Raw genomic sequence first — 15,270 nt, forward strand, 5'->3', positions numbered from 1 at the left:
ATTTATGGCTTATGCTCCATAAACTAATCTCAGTGTAACATTTAAAATTATGTGTCGTACGACGACTAGAGAACTATTAATCTATTCGCATACAAATAATTCCATGTTAAAACTAACATAAAAATTAATTTTAATATCATTTCAGTACTTTTTTTTAGTTTTTAAAACCAACTTTAGATGTAAATATAATTAACTATTTGATAATTTGATGATAAAAATATTTATGCGGAGATTAGAAAATATTAGTATAGATATAATTTATATTTATTTATGTTTAAAGAATTAAAAGTTCATACAAGGGGAACAAGCATGAAAAATTTAATAAAGAAATAAGTTTTGATTTAATTTCTATATTATACAACACAATATCATGTTTTTATTTTTGGGCAACTCTCAATTTGATGATAATTTTTTTTTGCGGAGATTTGAAAACATTAGTACATATATAATTTATATTTATTTATGTTTAAATAATTAAAAGTTCATACGAGGGGAACGAGCATAGAGAAATAAGTTTTGATATAATTTCTATGCAACATCTGGAAGCCAAAATAAGTCTTAATAATAGTTTATCTTTTTGGCCACTTTATATTAGTTAATTCAATATATGCTTACAGAGCACTAGAATTGAGTGTATGAATTTATGCTCTTTAAATATTTACATCTTTCAAATACAATAGACAAATTCCTCGTGCAACGCGCGGGTAAAAAACACTAGTATTATATATAACAAACACGTTAGTGTTTTGGCGTACAAATTACAAAAACAGTATGATAATGTTAATTAATTAAAATCATTTGAAAAAAAAGTATAGAAATAATATATACTAATATACCAATAAAAATATTAAATTATTATTACTGGAATTGAAATAATAAATTTTAAATTATTAAGAACATTAATTATTTTTACCAAAAATTAAATTAATTATTAAATTATAATATTAAAATAACTTCAGTATTAATTATAAAAAATGAAGAAAAAACAATAAAGAATTGTATAATGCTAAAATTTATTTAATATTAATTATCAAGCATAAATTTTATACATGAACTATAATTGACCATTATTTATAAAAAAATAATAAGATAAATTTAATAAATTAAATTATATATTATGTTTTATGACACTTTTTTAGGGTATTTGATCTCTACTTCCAACTTTACTTATAAAATTTATTTGAAATAAAATTAATAAAATTATTAGCCAATTAACTTTGAGTAAAAAAATTACATTCTATGAAATCTTTACAAAAGTTGTTTCTTCAACTCGCTTCTGAGTTTTGTACCAAACTCGTGTCAAAGTTAAAGCGTATGCAGGGGGATGTTAGGTGGTTATGAATTTAAAAGATTCTGTTATGTCTCTTACGGAGTTACGGTTCAATTAGACAGTTGGAGAGCTGGTTAGAGAATATCCACTCCTTATATAAACAACACATGTATTCATCACTTGTAATCAATCGATTCATTTCATACAATAAGATTCAGTTACACTTTTCCCCCTAGCTACTGAGAGATCTCTCTGACTCTCTCTACAGTTATACCAACAAGTACCTATCCCACTGCATATTAATCTGGTCTGCATCCAATAATAATTCAACAAATTTTTCATCCACCATCATTGCAATTCTTTTGCATGATACATGTGATGAGTTAATGAGCATAATGGTGGAAACAAGGTATTTTGAATTTTGAAATTATACCATAACTTTTCTATACCAGCTTTCACATGCTCTATTCTATACCAGATTGATGAGTTAATCCATTTTATCCTAAGAGAAAATGGAAGGGGAGTGAAAGATGTAGCCATGGTTATTTTAGCCTTTAAGAAACAGTCATTATATATTTTTGTCATACAAGCTTATCTATAAGCTATTTTGGGAAAGTTATTGACATAAGCTGAGAGCCTGAAAATATGCTATAAGTAAGCATAAGCTTATTTTCATAAGTTAATCTAAACAGCTTATGTAAATAAGCTCAAAACAGCTTATAGATAGACAAAACTATTTACATAGGTTCTCCCAAACATTCTCATATGAGCTGTGGGGGATTGAATTGTAGGGATTGAATTGATTAAAAGTCTCTAAACTGTAGGGATTGAATTGAAAATTTAATGAAAATATAACGACTTACAGACTAATTTAAGCTGATAAAATTCTAGTAACCTCCCCCTTCTACTTTTGACATAAAGCATACATTATTTTCACTAGTAAGAAATGTTGTTCACATAACATATTTGTCAAAGAGCAAGAGAGAACAGGTTTGATTATTCAAAAGTTTAAAAACAAACTTATACTAAGAATGAGATCAATATAATTTTATTAAATTTTAAAGAATCTCAATGCAATTAACCCTTCAAAAAATCAGATCAATGGATTATGTCTCAAACAAACAACATAAGGGTCAATGATACAATCACATCTACCTTTGCATTAATATATAACCTCCTGAAAAGTGAGAAACTATGAAAGAATGACAAGGTAAAACCACACAGAAAAGTCATCATCAATTTGTCATCATACAAGTATTTTCCTCCATTTGTCTTGTTCTTGGACAATGATGTTGCCTCCTCAACCACAGCAAGCTGACTTTTGTGCAGCCTCTCCCGCAGATCCCTTATCTTGTGGGTTAATTTTAATTCCTGTCGGCTGCAATGAAAATATCATGAGACACTGAATTTGATGGACAGAAAGCGATTAACAGTATAAACCTATCCATGAATTAAAGGAAGAGGAAGTCCAAATACCTCTGTCTTAGAAGAGTCTGTGTCAGCGAGCCTTTGTTTTATATCTCTTGCAATCGAGAAGAAAACTTCCTCCACATTTAGATTTGTCTTTGCACTCTGCAACAGAAATCTTTTCAGTTTGCAAAGATAATAAGAAACTTCAGGAAGTTGCTACATTCTCAGCTATAAATCACTTACTGTTTCAAAGAATTTGATTCCATACTCATCGGCAAGTGCTTGGCCCTTGGAGGTAGGCACAGCCTAGAAAGAAAGGTCAAGGTTTATCTATTATTCCAGAAATAATTTGACATGCATCTGAGAAAGAGAGGACCCCAGATGTAACTAATTCCATGAATGGCATCAATCAAGAACCCAATCCTCTTAACCCATTCCCCTCTTTAACTCAAATGAAAGGTTTTCATTCACTAACAATTTGACATGGTTTTTCCAACATCATGAAGCATGTTTGTTAAGAATTCAGGTTGGTGAGCTGAAAACTTGAGTAATAGGAGAAAAACTAGCTTCAGCTAAAAGTGGCATGGAAAACACATAGGTAAATGTGCAAGTGTCGGATCATTTTTGTGTTGAATCTTAAATAAACATGCTGCTCAATGGTGCAAAAAAGGCTATCTTGTTCTAGCATAATAACAACGATAAAGAAAGTACATTAGATGACAATAATAGCACATTTCTTTTGCTACTTTGACTGAGATATGCATAACACAGCTGTGTTGAGGGTCCTAGATATTTGTTCTTATAAACTCACTCACAAAGAGAAAGGTCCTAGATATGTTTGCATACCCTTTTGCTTTCATCCATGTCAGCTTTGTTCCCCACCAGTATCTTGTTAACATTGTCTGAGGCATGTTGCTCAATGTTATGAATCCAATTCTTAATATCTGAAATTAGAACAAGCTGGATAAATATTCCGAATGAGAAAGATTTTGAAGAGAAAAGCACATATCTCCAAATTTTAAACCGAAGCAACAAGTGGAAACTTTACTGTTGAATGAAGATTCGTCTGTAACATCATAAACTAGCAATATGCCCATAGCACCACGATAGTAAGCTGAAAATAAAGATATGGAATTTAGTAAAGATTGCCACAATAAAATACATCACAAATATTCTCGTTGGTAACATGATTTTAACACCAGTGGAGAATAAAAGAAATCTAGAGTAGCATCAATAAAACAGTACCAATCAACTGGATACATGGACTTTAATTGTGACACATCAAAACACCAAAATAGCAGGTACCACAAATGAAATTACATTTAACATAATCCAAAAAGAGGTTCACTAGTGATCTTTACATTAACAACTGATCAGTCAGTTTTGAAAAAAGTCCACACGGAAGATGCTCCCAGAAACTTCTTTGCTATAAATTCTGCAAGGTTTGCAATTGAAGCATTGGAGTATAGACTTATTTAGACTTAGGCAAAGGACTGAAATTCGGGCGACTTGACTTTTATCTTAATCCTAGGATTTACAAATTAGAAATAACTTTGAATTTGAATTGTGAACTACCCATTATAGTTTGCCGCAGCAGTTTTTACATTGAATAACCATTATGGTATTTCTCACTTCTCAGAGCTTACTTTATCTATCTGTTTTATTTTCCTTCTCCCTATAATCTTTTTATCATTTTTATTCTTCTTCATATTCGTTTCTCTTTTTCCCTCAACCTTTTCATCCTGAATCACTGAGTGTCACAAATGCCATTGGAAAGCAATGTCTTTCCACGTGACACATACAAACAGTAAAAGATAATACAAGGACGTGTATGGATCGTATATCTTACCAGTTGTAATTGTTCGGAACCGCTCCTGACCTGCAGTATCCCAAATTTGGAGCTTGATCCGCTTTCCATCCAGCTCAATGGTCCTTATCTTAAAGTCAATGCTGCATCAGGAAGATAGACTCTGAGATTTTAGGGAAACTTCACGCATACAAGACTCCACACTTCTACAACTAAATTGTAAAAAACTCACCCTATGGTTGTAATGAAACTAGTTGTGAAAGAACCATCGGAGAAACGCAGAAGAAGACAACTCTTTCCAACACCTGCAAACAAGAGTATCAGATCAGGTTTGTGCAAATTAAGGACTTTATAAGCCAAATTACTATTTATACTCTTGCAATTTCTACGGCCACAATATTTTTCATTTCTATGTAGTCTATAGTAAACCTTCTACTCAACACATCCTGTAATAAAAAATAACATAAAGGGTAGAAGAAACTATGACATATATCATATTGGAGTGAAGAATCAGGCATGGGAAAACAGTTCGTGTAAAACACCAACTGAAGACATACTTCTTCTTTTCTCTAGAGCAAAATTCAAGAAATTAGAGCTTCAGCTTACAAGCATTTTGCAGAAGCTACCAGTTATGAGGTACGGACATTTCTTCTTCTTAATGTGTCAGAGTAGTGAACACACTTCAAAGCCATACAACACTAATATGACATGTGCAAGACACTCCTCATAATGTCCTTTATTAAAAAATCATTTTCTAAAGGCTTGGACATGTGTTAGACACAGCTGGGACACCTCTCAAACACTTAACTGACATTCCAACTGTGGCTTGACACTTGAAGTACATTGCTTGCATTGAAAAACTTCCATTTTGTTTTCTTTATAATTTTCAGACTTTTATATATTCATGAGAGGTATCAACTAAGTAAGTGAGAGAAATGATTCTGATCAAACCATATGGTTGATATTAAAGGTGTGTTTCATTATCAGTTTGCACTGATACTAACAAACTTTCACAAGCACTTCAACACAAAACATAAACGTAACTCTTCTTATGAAATAGGATAAAAGTTTTCCCATTTTATGCTCAACTAGTATTCAAATAGACACTAACTCCTCTCATGGAGTTAATATGTGTATGTACGAGGGCATGATGTGTCCCAATTTCCCATGTTTTACACATTGTTTGAGCGGGTTTGTCCGCATCATCCGGTGTCGTTATCTCTGTCCTTGCTTTACAGATTGGTCATGGCCCAATTTGATGCGTGACATCACACATCACTGTATCAAGGAGAACAGAAAGGCTCAAATTTACACAATGGCACAAAAAGACTTGCCCGGAATAGGATCAAAAGGAATTCGCAATTCAACCCTTTGGCACCTTAATTGTATTAAGGAGTAGCAGAAACAATTATTCAATTGCTCCCTCAAACTAGGTCATGAAAAGATTCAAGTCTAAAATTAAGTACATTTGCCTCAAACTAGGTCATGAAAGATACATTAGAGATAAAATCAGAACAAAAATTACCAAAAGAAAACTCTTCCAATTGTAAGGGGAAAAATCAAAAAGTTGACCTAAAATTAAACAGAACATCCACAGCATTGTGAGAGACTTACCACTGTCGCCAATCAAGAGAAGCTTTATGAGGTAATCGTAATCCGCACGAGCCCTAGCCGGTGGAGCAGCCATGAACTTTGAATCAAACGATGAAGGGAAGTTCCTATTGAAAAAACAAAGAAATGAAATCAATTTCACGTTAATTCAGAAAATGAAAACCAGATCTGAAACGGAAAGGGAAATGGGGGAGAGAAAAGGGATCTCCACTAGAAAACCAGATACAAAACCTTGAAGTTCTTCTAAGCTTTTTCGGCTATGGTGGTGGGTCGCTAAAGTGCGCACTCTTTCAGCCTCTTCCTACCACAGGTGCGCACTGTTATTGAGAAACAGCAACAGGATTCAAGAGACAACAAAAGGAAACAACAACAAAGGTTTCTATCGAATTTCCAACAACAACTGATGATAATAATAATAATAATAATATATAGTGTTTTAATCTGACATTGTCAAATAAAAAAACAAATTATTTATTGGTGAATTTGGTACAAGTGGCGTTACATGACTGGCATTGTTCTGTGCCTTCGCATTGCCAGCTAATATTATACGTTACAATATTTTCAAGCCGTTAATTAACTGTCAATGGGTATTTAATAATATTCTCAACAAAAAAAAATGGGTATCCGTATATAATTATATATACACTGAATTTGGTTCAAGTGAAAACTCTAGTTAAAGTTTGAGTTAAATCATAATAATAGCTTTAGGTTTTTAAGTGACCTAATTATATTTAAGATAAATGATAAAATATGAAATTTATATCTCTCATACGACTGGTTCACCTGTGACTAGGTAGAGTGATTTAACTCGAACTTTGTCTAATGTGACAACTATCAATTTAAAATTGAATTATTAAGATTTTAATAATACAAAACACATTAGGAAAAGAGTGTTGTTTAAATCACTCATTAGGGTCATTTTATCCACCCTAATGGACCATTGGTGTTTCAGAGTGCGTTTGTTATATTTTTTTAAAGAAAATTCATTCTTTAAATAAAAAACATTTCTTAAAAATTTAAAGATATTTTTTTAGTTTTTAAAAGTTCATTATTTTAAAAAAAATTGAAATCTAATTATTCTGAAAATCTAATTTATTGCTTTTTAAGAAATTTATAATAGTATATGAGAAAAGATTAAAAAAAAGTGACATCGGAAAAACAAAACACAAATCAACTAAGCTTATGCTCTTAAAGGCAATTTCTTTGGAACCCTTTCAAAAAGTGAGGGTTCCATACCTTTTAGTCATGTTTTCTCCATAATAGACTTTTTAAAATTTATAAATACGACATTTGTATGATAAAAAATGAACTAAAGGGTATTGTGCCCTCTTATTTTCAATTGGTACCGAAGCAATGCCCCGTATTTAAAATCTGTACAAAATAATTTATTTTTAAACTGTTAAGACAGAAACAAACACGCTCTTAGACAATTCGTTTTACAATATATAGCAAGTTTTACAAACTCAAGGATATGATACCATACCATGCCCTTTCAAAAAAAAAAAAAAAGGATGATATCATGATATGATCAATCATTACTTCATTAGTATTCGTATTCGTATTAGACAATAATTACAGGGATCTAATAATGTGGCAGTTACAGATTCATTTATTTAAGTTTTAATCAATGTGATTAGATGGCAAAACCTACTGCTCGTATTTTTTTTTGTTTTCAAATGGAAAATTCTTTCTACTGCTCGTTTGATGAGGACATGAGGTTAGGTATTTTCTGATTTTTCATTTCTCAAAGCAATTGTTTTTGTAATCTTCTTGCCCTGTACAGTGTACACATGAGTTAATGATGAAGACACACAACACCGGTAAAAGAGGACTTTGACAATATCTGCGAGGATAAACGTTCAAAACATACTTGCCTTGTCTTGCCTAAACAAAGTGAGTGGCGTTTAAGGAAATAAAATAAGGCTCTTCTCGAACACAGTTTTTTTAGTTATTAATTGATGATTGATGACAACTCTACCATAAGGTCCATACGACCATACAATAAGGTCCGCAAGATCCCAAAAAAAAAAAATGCAAATTCCATATATGCCACTCACTTTTTGTCATACACTCATTTTCACTTCTTTTCAAACATTATATAATTTCTCTTTTTTTTTATCTTTTATTTATATCTCTTATATGTACTGTTTCCGGTAATGAACACTGAAAAAGGGTATAGATCTCAAACTCTAGTAGAGCTTAGGAATGGTAAATAGCCGGGATTTGGGTTTGGCACCCCACCTATTGGGTTTGACACCCCACTTTATTCAATACGGGAATTAAATTTCCGTTTTCAAAACGGAATTTAAAATTCCGATTTTTTTTATATGCAATGAATGGTTGAAAATGTGTCACATATGCTAAAACACAAAACAGTTTTTTAATTTCCGTTTTTTTCGTATTAAATTCGGAATTTTAATTCCCGTTTTTAATAAAGTGGGGTGGGAAACCGAATAGGTGGGGTGCCAAACCTAATTCCCTAAATAGCCTAATCCTTTAGATAAATGAGCAAAAGTCCCCTACAATGTATGTCAGATCCCTTTTTATAGAGATTACATGAGATCCCTAATTTTATCTCTAATGGGCTTGTTGGGTCATACTACGCTAGGCTCAACTCACTTACATAAGTCGTTCGCCCCAAACGATTGTTTCTAAAAGAAATTCACTAATCCCCAAAGCATGTCCTCTTGCCGGTGGCGGGGAACCTTCTCTCGGGGTCATGCTGCCCCTGGGTGAGTCCCTCTTCGGGGTGGGGGTGGGGGGGGCTCGCCTTGTCCATGTACCAAAAAAGTATCTCTTTTAGATATGAAAATGAAATGAGCATGAATATCACGCGCGGGGGAAACTGAAAAAACAAGGTCATGGACTTGCGCAAACAAGCACAATTTTGAGTTTTTTTTTTCAAATATGTCGAAATTAAAGGGTTCATAAGGTAAGATAACTTGTAGAATCAAATGAGTGCAAATAGTATAAGCAATCATGGTAGAAGAACAACCATTGATATGTCTCGCATGCAATTTCAGGGAGGCACAAAGCTACCATACAGTTATTACTCAACTCAAGGTCACAATTTTAAATTCATGGCTAAATAGTAAATAACCACTTTGGCAGGTAATTGTTAAGGACAAATTGCATGATATCTCGTGTCCTTCTTCTTTTTTTGTCAATTCGTGTACTTGACATAACCAATAGGTCCAATACAACTTTCTACCCGAAGCCCATTTTCAGCATCCAATACTTGGTAGACTAGTCATGTAGGAGAAAACAACATAACCCAATCCATTATCTTCTCACTTACAATATGCATTACATAGCCCAACCCATTATCAAATACTTTCTTCCCTTTCCCCTCACTTCCTTTTTCTACTTCGTCACTTAAGTAACTAGATAAGAATTTTATTTTTAATAGGGTTAAATAAGTTTTTCGTCCCTGAACTTTGAGCGAGTTTTGATTTTCATCCCTCACTGGAAAATCTTCCAAAATACGCCCTCATACTTTGGAAATAGCAAGGATTGGTACTCATCGAGCTGACATGGCACGCCACGTGTTTCATTGAGGGACCAAAACCAATTTTTAAAAAATTGGGGGACCTAATCCAAATTTCTTAATTAAAAATTTTTAATCAAAATCTTTTCATCTTTAATCTCTCACCATTTATGGTGTTCTTCATCTTCATCAACCCATAAATACCCAAAGATTATGATAATCAAACAATGCCACCAAAAGCAAAAAAATCAAGAGTAAAATATTAAAAACACCTTAGGATCAAATGCAAGGTAAGTATGAAAGTGCATGTGCAATATGCAACAACACAAGGGATTAAGACTTAGGGCTTTGAATTTGATGTTCTTCATCTTCATTTCTATTGCTTAGTGTGGAAGTATGGACATTTCATCATACTTCTCATCCACCTTCTTCTTTCACCCCCTCCTAAGACACCATCTTTTTAGAAAAACACAACCTTTCCACAACCACCAAAAAGCCCTTCCTTCAGATAATCTAGGTATTAAATTTTTAGATCTGAATCTCGGGAGAGAGATAGAACGAAGTTACTGCCATTGGGTCACAATCTAGATCTGAAACGCGACGTCGTTCAAACCCATAACCTCTGAACCAAAAGAGGCAAATACTGAACCTTCTTTTTGCTTCTCACACTCTTTTCAACCCTTGCCGAGGAAAAAGGATGGAAGAGTGATAGAAGAAGACATGACAAAGAACAAGAAGAAGACACAAGATCTGACATCCCAAATCTTGTAGCAAAAATCCAAAACTAAATTAGAATGAAGCTTCAATTTGAGAGAGAGAGAGGCATTTGATTTGAGTTTGAGGTCGAATTTAATTGGCGATGCATTGGTTCCCCTGTTGCAACTAAATCACATTATTGTTGTGTTTCATTTGTTGGGTTTTTGGGATGAAAAGGTATAAGAAATTTTGGGATGAGAAGGTCAAAGAAATTGAATTTGACATTTCATAAAGTTTATGTTTTAACTTAGTTTGATGTTAAGTTATGTTAATTTGGAGTAAAATAGTATAGGAATTAGTAATTGGATTGAGATGTTGAAGAAGAAGAATTATGTTGAAGAATTTAGATGATTAAGTTATGGTAATTATGGATTGATGAAGATGATGTTGGTGATCACGAGATTAAAGTTTAAAAAAATTTGATTAAAATTTTTTAACTAATAAATTTGAATTAGGTCCCCCATTTTTTTAAGGCTTAATTGCACTTTTGGTCCCTGATGTTTGATCTTTGTGCAATTTGAATCCCTTTGTTTAAAACGAGCGATTTTGGTCCACCAAAGATCGATTTGTGACAATTAGGTCATACCGTTAGTTGCCATCCAATTTTAAACGAAATATTCTTACTTTGATTCTTTTTTACTAATTACACCGCCATGTATGATCAGTAAATAAATAAAATAAACTAGTGTTTTTACCCGTGCGCTGCACAGTGAAAATTTTTAAGAATTTCTTACGTTAATAACAACATCGTTTCAACAAAATCAAATATAACAAAAGGCTTGAGTTACACCATACATGTTTTGTTAAACATTAAAACAAGGCTTAAAAGCACTTTTGGTCCCCCACGAATGCGCTTTGTGCAAAAAGAGTCCCTAACCTTTAAAAATAGCATTCTTGATCCTAAACGTTATACTCCGTTAACAGTATTGGTCCCTTTTCCTTATTCCGTTAGAAAACTAACGGCTTGTGCTTATGTGGATTTTTTTAATAAAATTTAAATTGATATTTTTTTTAAACAACAACCCTAGCAATCTTCTTCCTATGTAACAAGAAAATCCACCAAAATCTTTGACGTTCATGAAGCTTTTCCCAACAATTACTATTAAAACCACATCTCCCAAAATCAACCAACCCCATACATACCGTAACCCAAACCCCATCACTGAAACCACTTTTTCCCCCAAATCTTGTGAGAAACTCGAAAATTTCACAACAACATAACCCAGAAATTGTTTCTGGAAACGCAGTAAACGTTGGAGAAGTTGCAAGGATCGGCGATAAAACCCCATAAGGAGAAGAAATCAGAGAGAAAATAGATTGCAAAACGAGAAATTAGAACGCTGGAGACATGTCTTCGAGCCGCACAGATCCAGAGATCACCCAAACCCAGAAACCACCACTTCAATTGATCCCAAAAATCAACCAAACCCAGAGATCCCATAAATCCCCAATTTCCAAACCCTATCGCACAATGCTTGCTAACTTGGGTGGTGTTCAAGTTTCAACCTTGCTCCAGCTTCGAAACCCATAAGCAATGAAAACCCAGATTGAAACCTTCCTCACGATCTCGTACCACCACCACGAATAGCCAACGAAACCTTCGCACCACCTCAGCCAAAGAGTTCTCTAGAATTGTAGATCTGAGGATCTCTGGAATTTCGTCTTTGAAATCTTTCACTTGATGGGTTTGCTGGAAGAAGGAGGAGAAGGAGTAGGGTGGTGGCCGACGACGTATCTAGGAGTGACAGGTTTGTTGAAATGGCAATGGAGAGAGAAGGAGACACAAGGAAATTACATAGTGTGAGTGTGCCCACATAGTTAATATTCAAGATCTACTTAATACAAAAAAGGTCCCTTCTGTGGTGCCTCCTCCCAGGCGCAGGTATGGTGCCTCTGCCTATTTGGACCAGTAAGAATGTGGCATGTATTAAATGAGTTGACTTTTCTTTTTTTCTGAAATGAATTAAAATAATAGGAAATGATTTTCAGAAAATATGGTTTTATAAAAATAAAATATTTATTAATTTGCTAACAGGTCCCTCAGTTAATTAGTTACCACAGTAAAAGTAATACCCTCATTTGAATTGATGTGACTATTGATGTTCCCTCTGTTTTGATAACTGATACACTTCAATATTTTCATCATTTCTCAACACCATCTTCATCCTTCCCAAAGCAGAACATTCCAGAGAAAGAGAAGTGTGAGAGACTGAGTGGCGGAGACGACGAGAGTGATCGACGGTGGAACGGCGGTGGAACGCGACGACGAGGACCGACGGTGGAACGCGACGACGTGAGAGAAGAAGGCGCCAGCGACCTACGGTATGTTCTTCATCTTTTCTTTTCGTAGTTTTGATCTTCAAGTATTCTCTTCTGGGGTTTGGATCTTAATGAAAGAATGGTTTTTTTCTCAGGGTTTGTGTTCTGATATCGTTCTCATATCTTTGTCTGAGTTAAAGTTTTGATGTTTTGATGTTTACGGTTATTTTTCATAACTTGTAATTACAATTATTCCGAATAGGCTGTAGATTTGAAAACCAACCTTGTATATCACATGCATGTCATTCCCCTTTCTTTGTCTGCATTAAAGGTTTGATTTTTATGTTATTTATGGTTTGTAGATTTGTTATGGAACCTTGTTTATCACATGAGTGTTCTTTTTTTGGTGGGATTGAACCATATTTTTATGTTGATATTGAATTTTAAACGTCTGGGTTCACATTCTTAATCTGTGCTTTGAACTGATTATTTGTGTTTTTGAAGAGATGAGTCAAACAAGTGCTTATGGCCCTTACACACCTGGTTTCAATACTGTGATAAAGTTAAACCTGGTAATTTTTAGCTCCTTCCATTTGTGTTGGTATAGTTATATGGTTTAAACATCAATTTTAATAAGTTTTATTGGAAAAACATTAGGATGACGTGGAAGTTCCAGTAGAGTTTATTGCACAATACAAATCTATGCTGGGAAATCATGTTGTGGTTAGGGATCCTGTAGGGGGGGAGTTCACCTTTCAGTTGGTTGTGGGTAATAATGGAGGTTTGCTCATTGATGCTGTGGTCAAGTTTGTAAAAATGTATGATTTGAAAAGAAATCATTGGGCAGATTTCTCCTATTGTGGAAAGAACAAGTTTTCTATCAGGATATTTGATAGACTGATGAATCAAATAAGCTATGGTGCTGGCCCTTCTGTAAGGCAACCTGATGTTGGGAGTTCAGGTAAGAATGGTGAAGAGGTGGTTGTGTCTGATGTTGGTGATAAGGATGAAGTTGGTGGGGAAGTTCCAGTGGATGATGTCGGTGGTAAGGTTGAAGTTGGTGGGGAAGTTTCAGTTCCAGTGGCTGATGTTGGTGATAAGGATGAAGATGGTGTGGAAGTTCCAGTTCCAGTGGCTGATGTTGGTGGGGAGATACCATTAGCTGATGTTGGTGGGCAGTTTATGGATGTGGATAACATTGAAGAGAATGATGTAATTATGATATCAAGTGATGATGAGGAGGATGATGGAATTGTGCAATTAAGTGATGAGGAGGAGGATGATGGAATTATGCAATTGAGTGATGGAGAGGAGGATGATGGTGTGGAGAGGGTTATTCATAATTTTGATAAGGTCATTAGCAGCTCTGATTCTGGTGGAGGCCAGACAATGGTAAGTACTTGTTTTTAAATTGTAGTGCTACTTGTTTTTAAAATTTCGTTTGCTGTATGTGATATCTAATACAATGTTTATTTTTTTATTTTCAGGCATTGCCTAAGTTGTATGTGGTGAATCATATTAGGGCAAACTGGGAGAATATCGTTCTACAAACCCCTAGGGGTAGAACTTATAGTTGTCTGCTAAAAAGAAGGAATCCAAGGAAGATTGATACTCCAATCCACATTGCAAAGGATTGGTATCAATATGTGAAAGATCATGAGTTGAAGTATAGGGATGTTGTGCACTTTAGGCCAGTTAGCACTCACAACAATTTGGTTAATGTTACCATTACCCGTGGGCAGCCGTAGTGAGTTTGATGTTTTGTTGATTTCCTATTAATGTTTTCAGTTTGGACCTTGTATGTTTTGCCTTTGTTTTGTGCAACTTTTGGACTGGCTTGATGCCCCTGGCTTGTTAGACCTTTTTGGATATGTTTTGTGCAACTTGGTGTTTTATGGATATTAGTTAATCAATGACTTTATATGTTATTAAGGTTTCAATTATTTACTTATTAGTATATTTCTGTAGTGTATAATATATGGCATCTCAATCATTCTCTTCGACACAAAGAAGAAATGGGATTGCTGATGGAAGGCTCTGTACTTGCGGCCTTACCCCAGCCCTAAAGACTTCATGGTCCAGTAGTAATTATGGACGAAGATATTTTCAATGTCCTTTGAAGGTAAACAGGGAGTTTTTGTTATGTATTCAGTTGACAACAAGGAATATATAACTTATGAACTTAAATATACGCAGGCTTGTGGGTATTAAGATTGGCTTGATCCCCCTGTGCATGGGCAAGTTGTTGAAGCCCCCATGACTGCTGCTGTGACTCCTGGTCAAGTTGATGATTGCTTTGAAGGATTAAAGAGGGCAGAAGCTTTGATCTCTGACTACAAGAGAAGGGAACAAATGTATTTCATTGTTGTTGTTGACTCTTTGGTAGTTGCTGTGCTACTTATTTTGTTTAAGTGATTTACACAAGCTTTGGATATGTAAAACTGTTTTTGAGAAGTGGTCACATGTATGTGTACTCTTTTTGAATTATTAACTCTTTTATGAGAAGTGCTCACATGAGTCCTCTTTTTAAACTTATCTAAATTTACATTTTTTAGTATACATAATAATTTAATGAAACTGTGTAAGTAGATGATGAGAAACCTCCCAAGATGACTATGATAAAACTATGTAAGTAGATGATGAGAAACCTCCAAAAATGACTATAATAAA

The 15,270-nt window shown here is 34.1% G+C and overlaps 2 protein-coding genes across 3 annotated transcripts; one reads left to right on the top strand and one right to left on the bottom strand.

Annotated features, from left to right (window-relative positions):
* Positions 1 to 2,290: 2,290 nt before the first annotated feature.
* LOC130743362 (ras-related protein RABE1c-like) lies at positions 2,291 to 6,506 on the bottom strand. Its single transcript, XM_057595581.1, has 9 exons — positions 6,330 to 6,506; positions 6,102 to 6,205; positions 4,720 to 4,792; positions 4,530 to 4,630; positions 3,729 to 3,794; positions 3,527 to 3,624; positions 2,924 to 2,986; positions 2,747 to 2,842; positions 2,291 to 2,648 (listed from the first exon to the last, which is right to left on the bottom strand). Exons 2-9 carry the CDS (start codon positions 6,172 to 6,174, stop codon positions 2,571 to 2,573), a joined length of 648 nt encoding a protein of 215 aa, XP_057451564.1. The 5' UTR covers positions 6,175 to 6,205; positions 6,330 to 6,506; the 3' UTR covers positions 2,291 to 2,570.
* Positions 6,507 to 12,191: 5,685 nt separating this feature from the next.
* LOC130743363 (uncharacterized) lies at positions 12,192 to 14,532 on the top strand. 2 transcript variants are annotated; one of them, XM_057595582.1, is made up of 5 exons: positions 12,192 to 12,223; positions 12,521 to 12,663; positions 13,105 to 13,172; positions 13,258 to 13,992; positions 14,088 to 14,532. In XM_057595582.1, exons 3-5 carry the CDS (start codon positions 13,107 to 13,109, stop codon positions 14,346 to 14,348), a joined length of 1,062 nt encoding a protein of 353 aa, XP_057451565.1. In that variant the 5' UTR covers positions 12,192 to 12,223; positions 12,521 to 12,663; positions 13,105 to 13,106; the 3' UTR covers positions 14,349 to 14,532. The 2 variants fall into 2 exon arrangements, with proteins under 2 accessions (XP_057451565.1, XP_057451566.1); XM_057595583.1 differs by lacking the exons at positions 12,192 to 12,223; positions 13,105 to 13,172 and having other exon boundaries at positions 12,298 to 12,663.
* Positions 14,533 to 15,270: the final 738 nt, after the last annotated feature.

This window comes from Lotus japonicus, chromosome 3 (assembly GCF_012489685.1).
Source record: "Lotus japonicus ecotype B-129 chromosome 3, LjGifu_v1.2".
Taxonomy (NCBI): Eukaryota; Viridiplantae; Streptophyta; class Magnoliopsida; order Fabales; family Fabaceae; genus Lotus; species Lotus japonicus.

Excerpts from the sequence above, each read along its gene's own strand:
- LOC130743362 (XM_057595581.1), bottom strand. The coding sequence starts at position 6,174 with ATGGCTGCTCCACCGGCTAGGGCTCGTGCGGATTACGATTACCTCATA. Across the intron at positions 3,625-3,728 it reads AGACGAATCTTCATTCAACA|ATATTAAGAATTGGATTCAT; the intron begins GTAAAGTTTCCA and ends TTCTAATTTCAG. Across the intron at positions 2,649-2,746 it reads CAGACTCTTCTAAGACAGAG|CCGACAGGAATTAAAATTAA; the intron begins GTATTTGGACTT and ends TTTTCATTGCAG.
- LOC130743363 (XM_057595582.1), top strand. The coding sequence starts at position 13,107 with ATGAGTCAAACAAGTGCTTATGGCCCTTACACACCTGGTTTCAATACT. Across the intron at positions 13,173-13,257 it reads CTGTGATAAAGTTAAACCTG|GATGACGTGGAAGTTCCAGT; the intron begins GTAATTTTTAGC and ends GAAAAACATTAG. Across the intron at positions 13,993-14,087 it reads CTGGTGGAGGCCAGACAATG|GCATTGCCTAAGTTGTATGT; the intron begins GTAAGTACTTGT and ends TTTTATTTTCAG.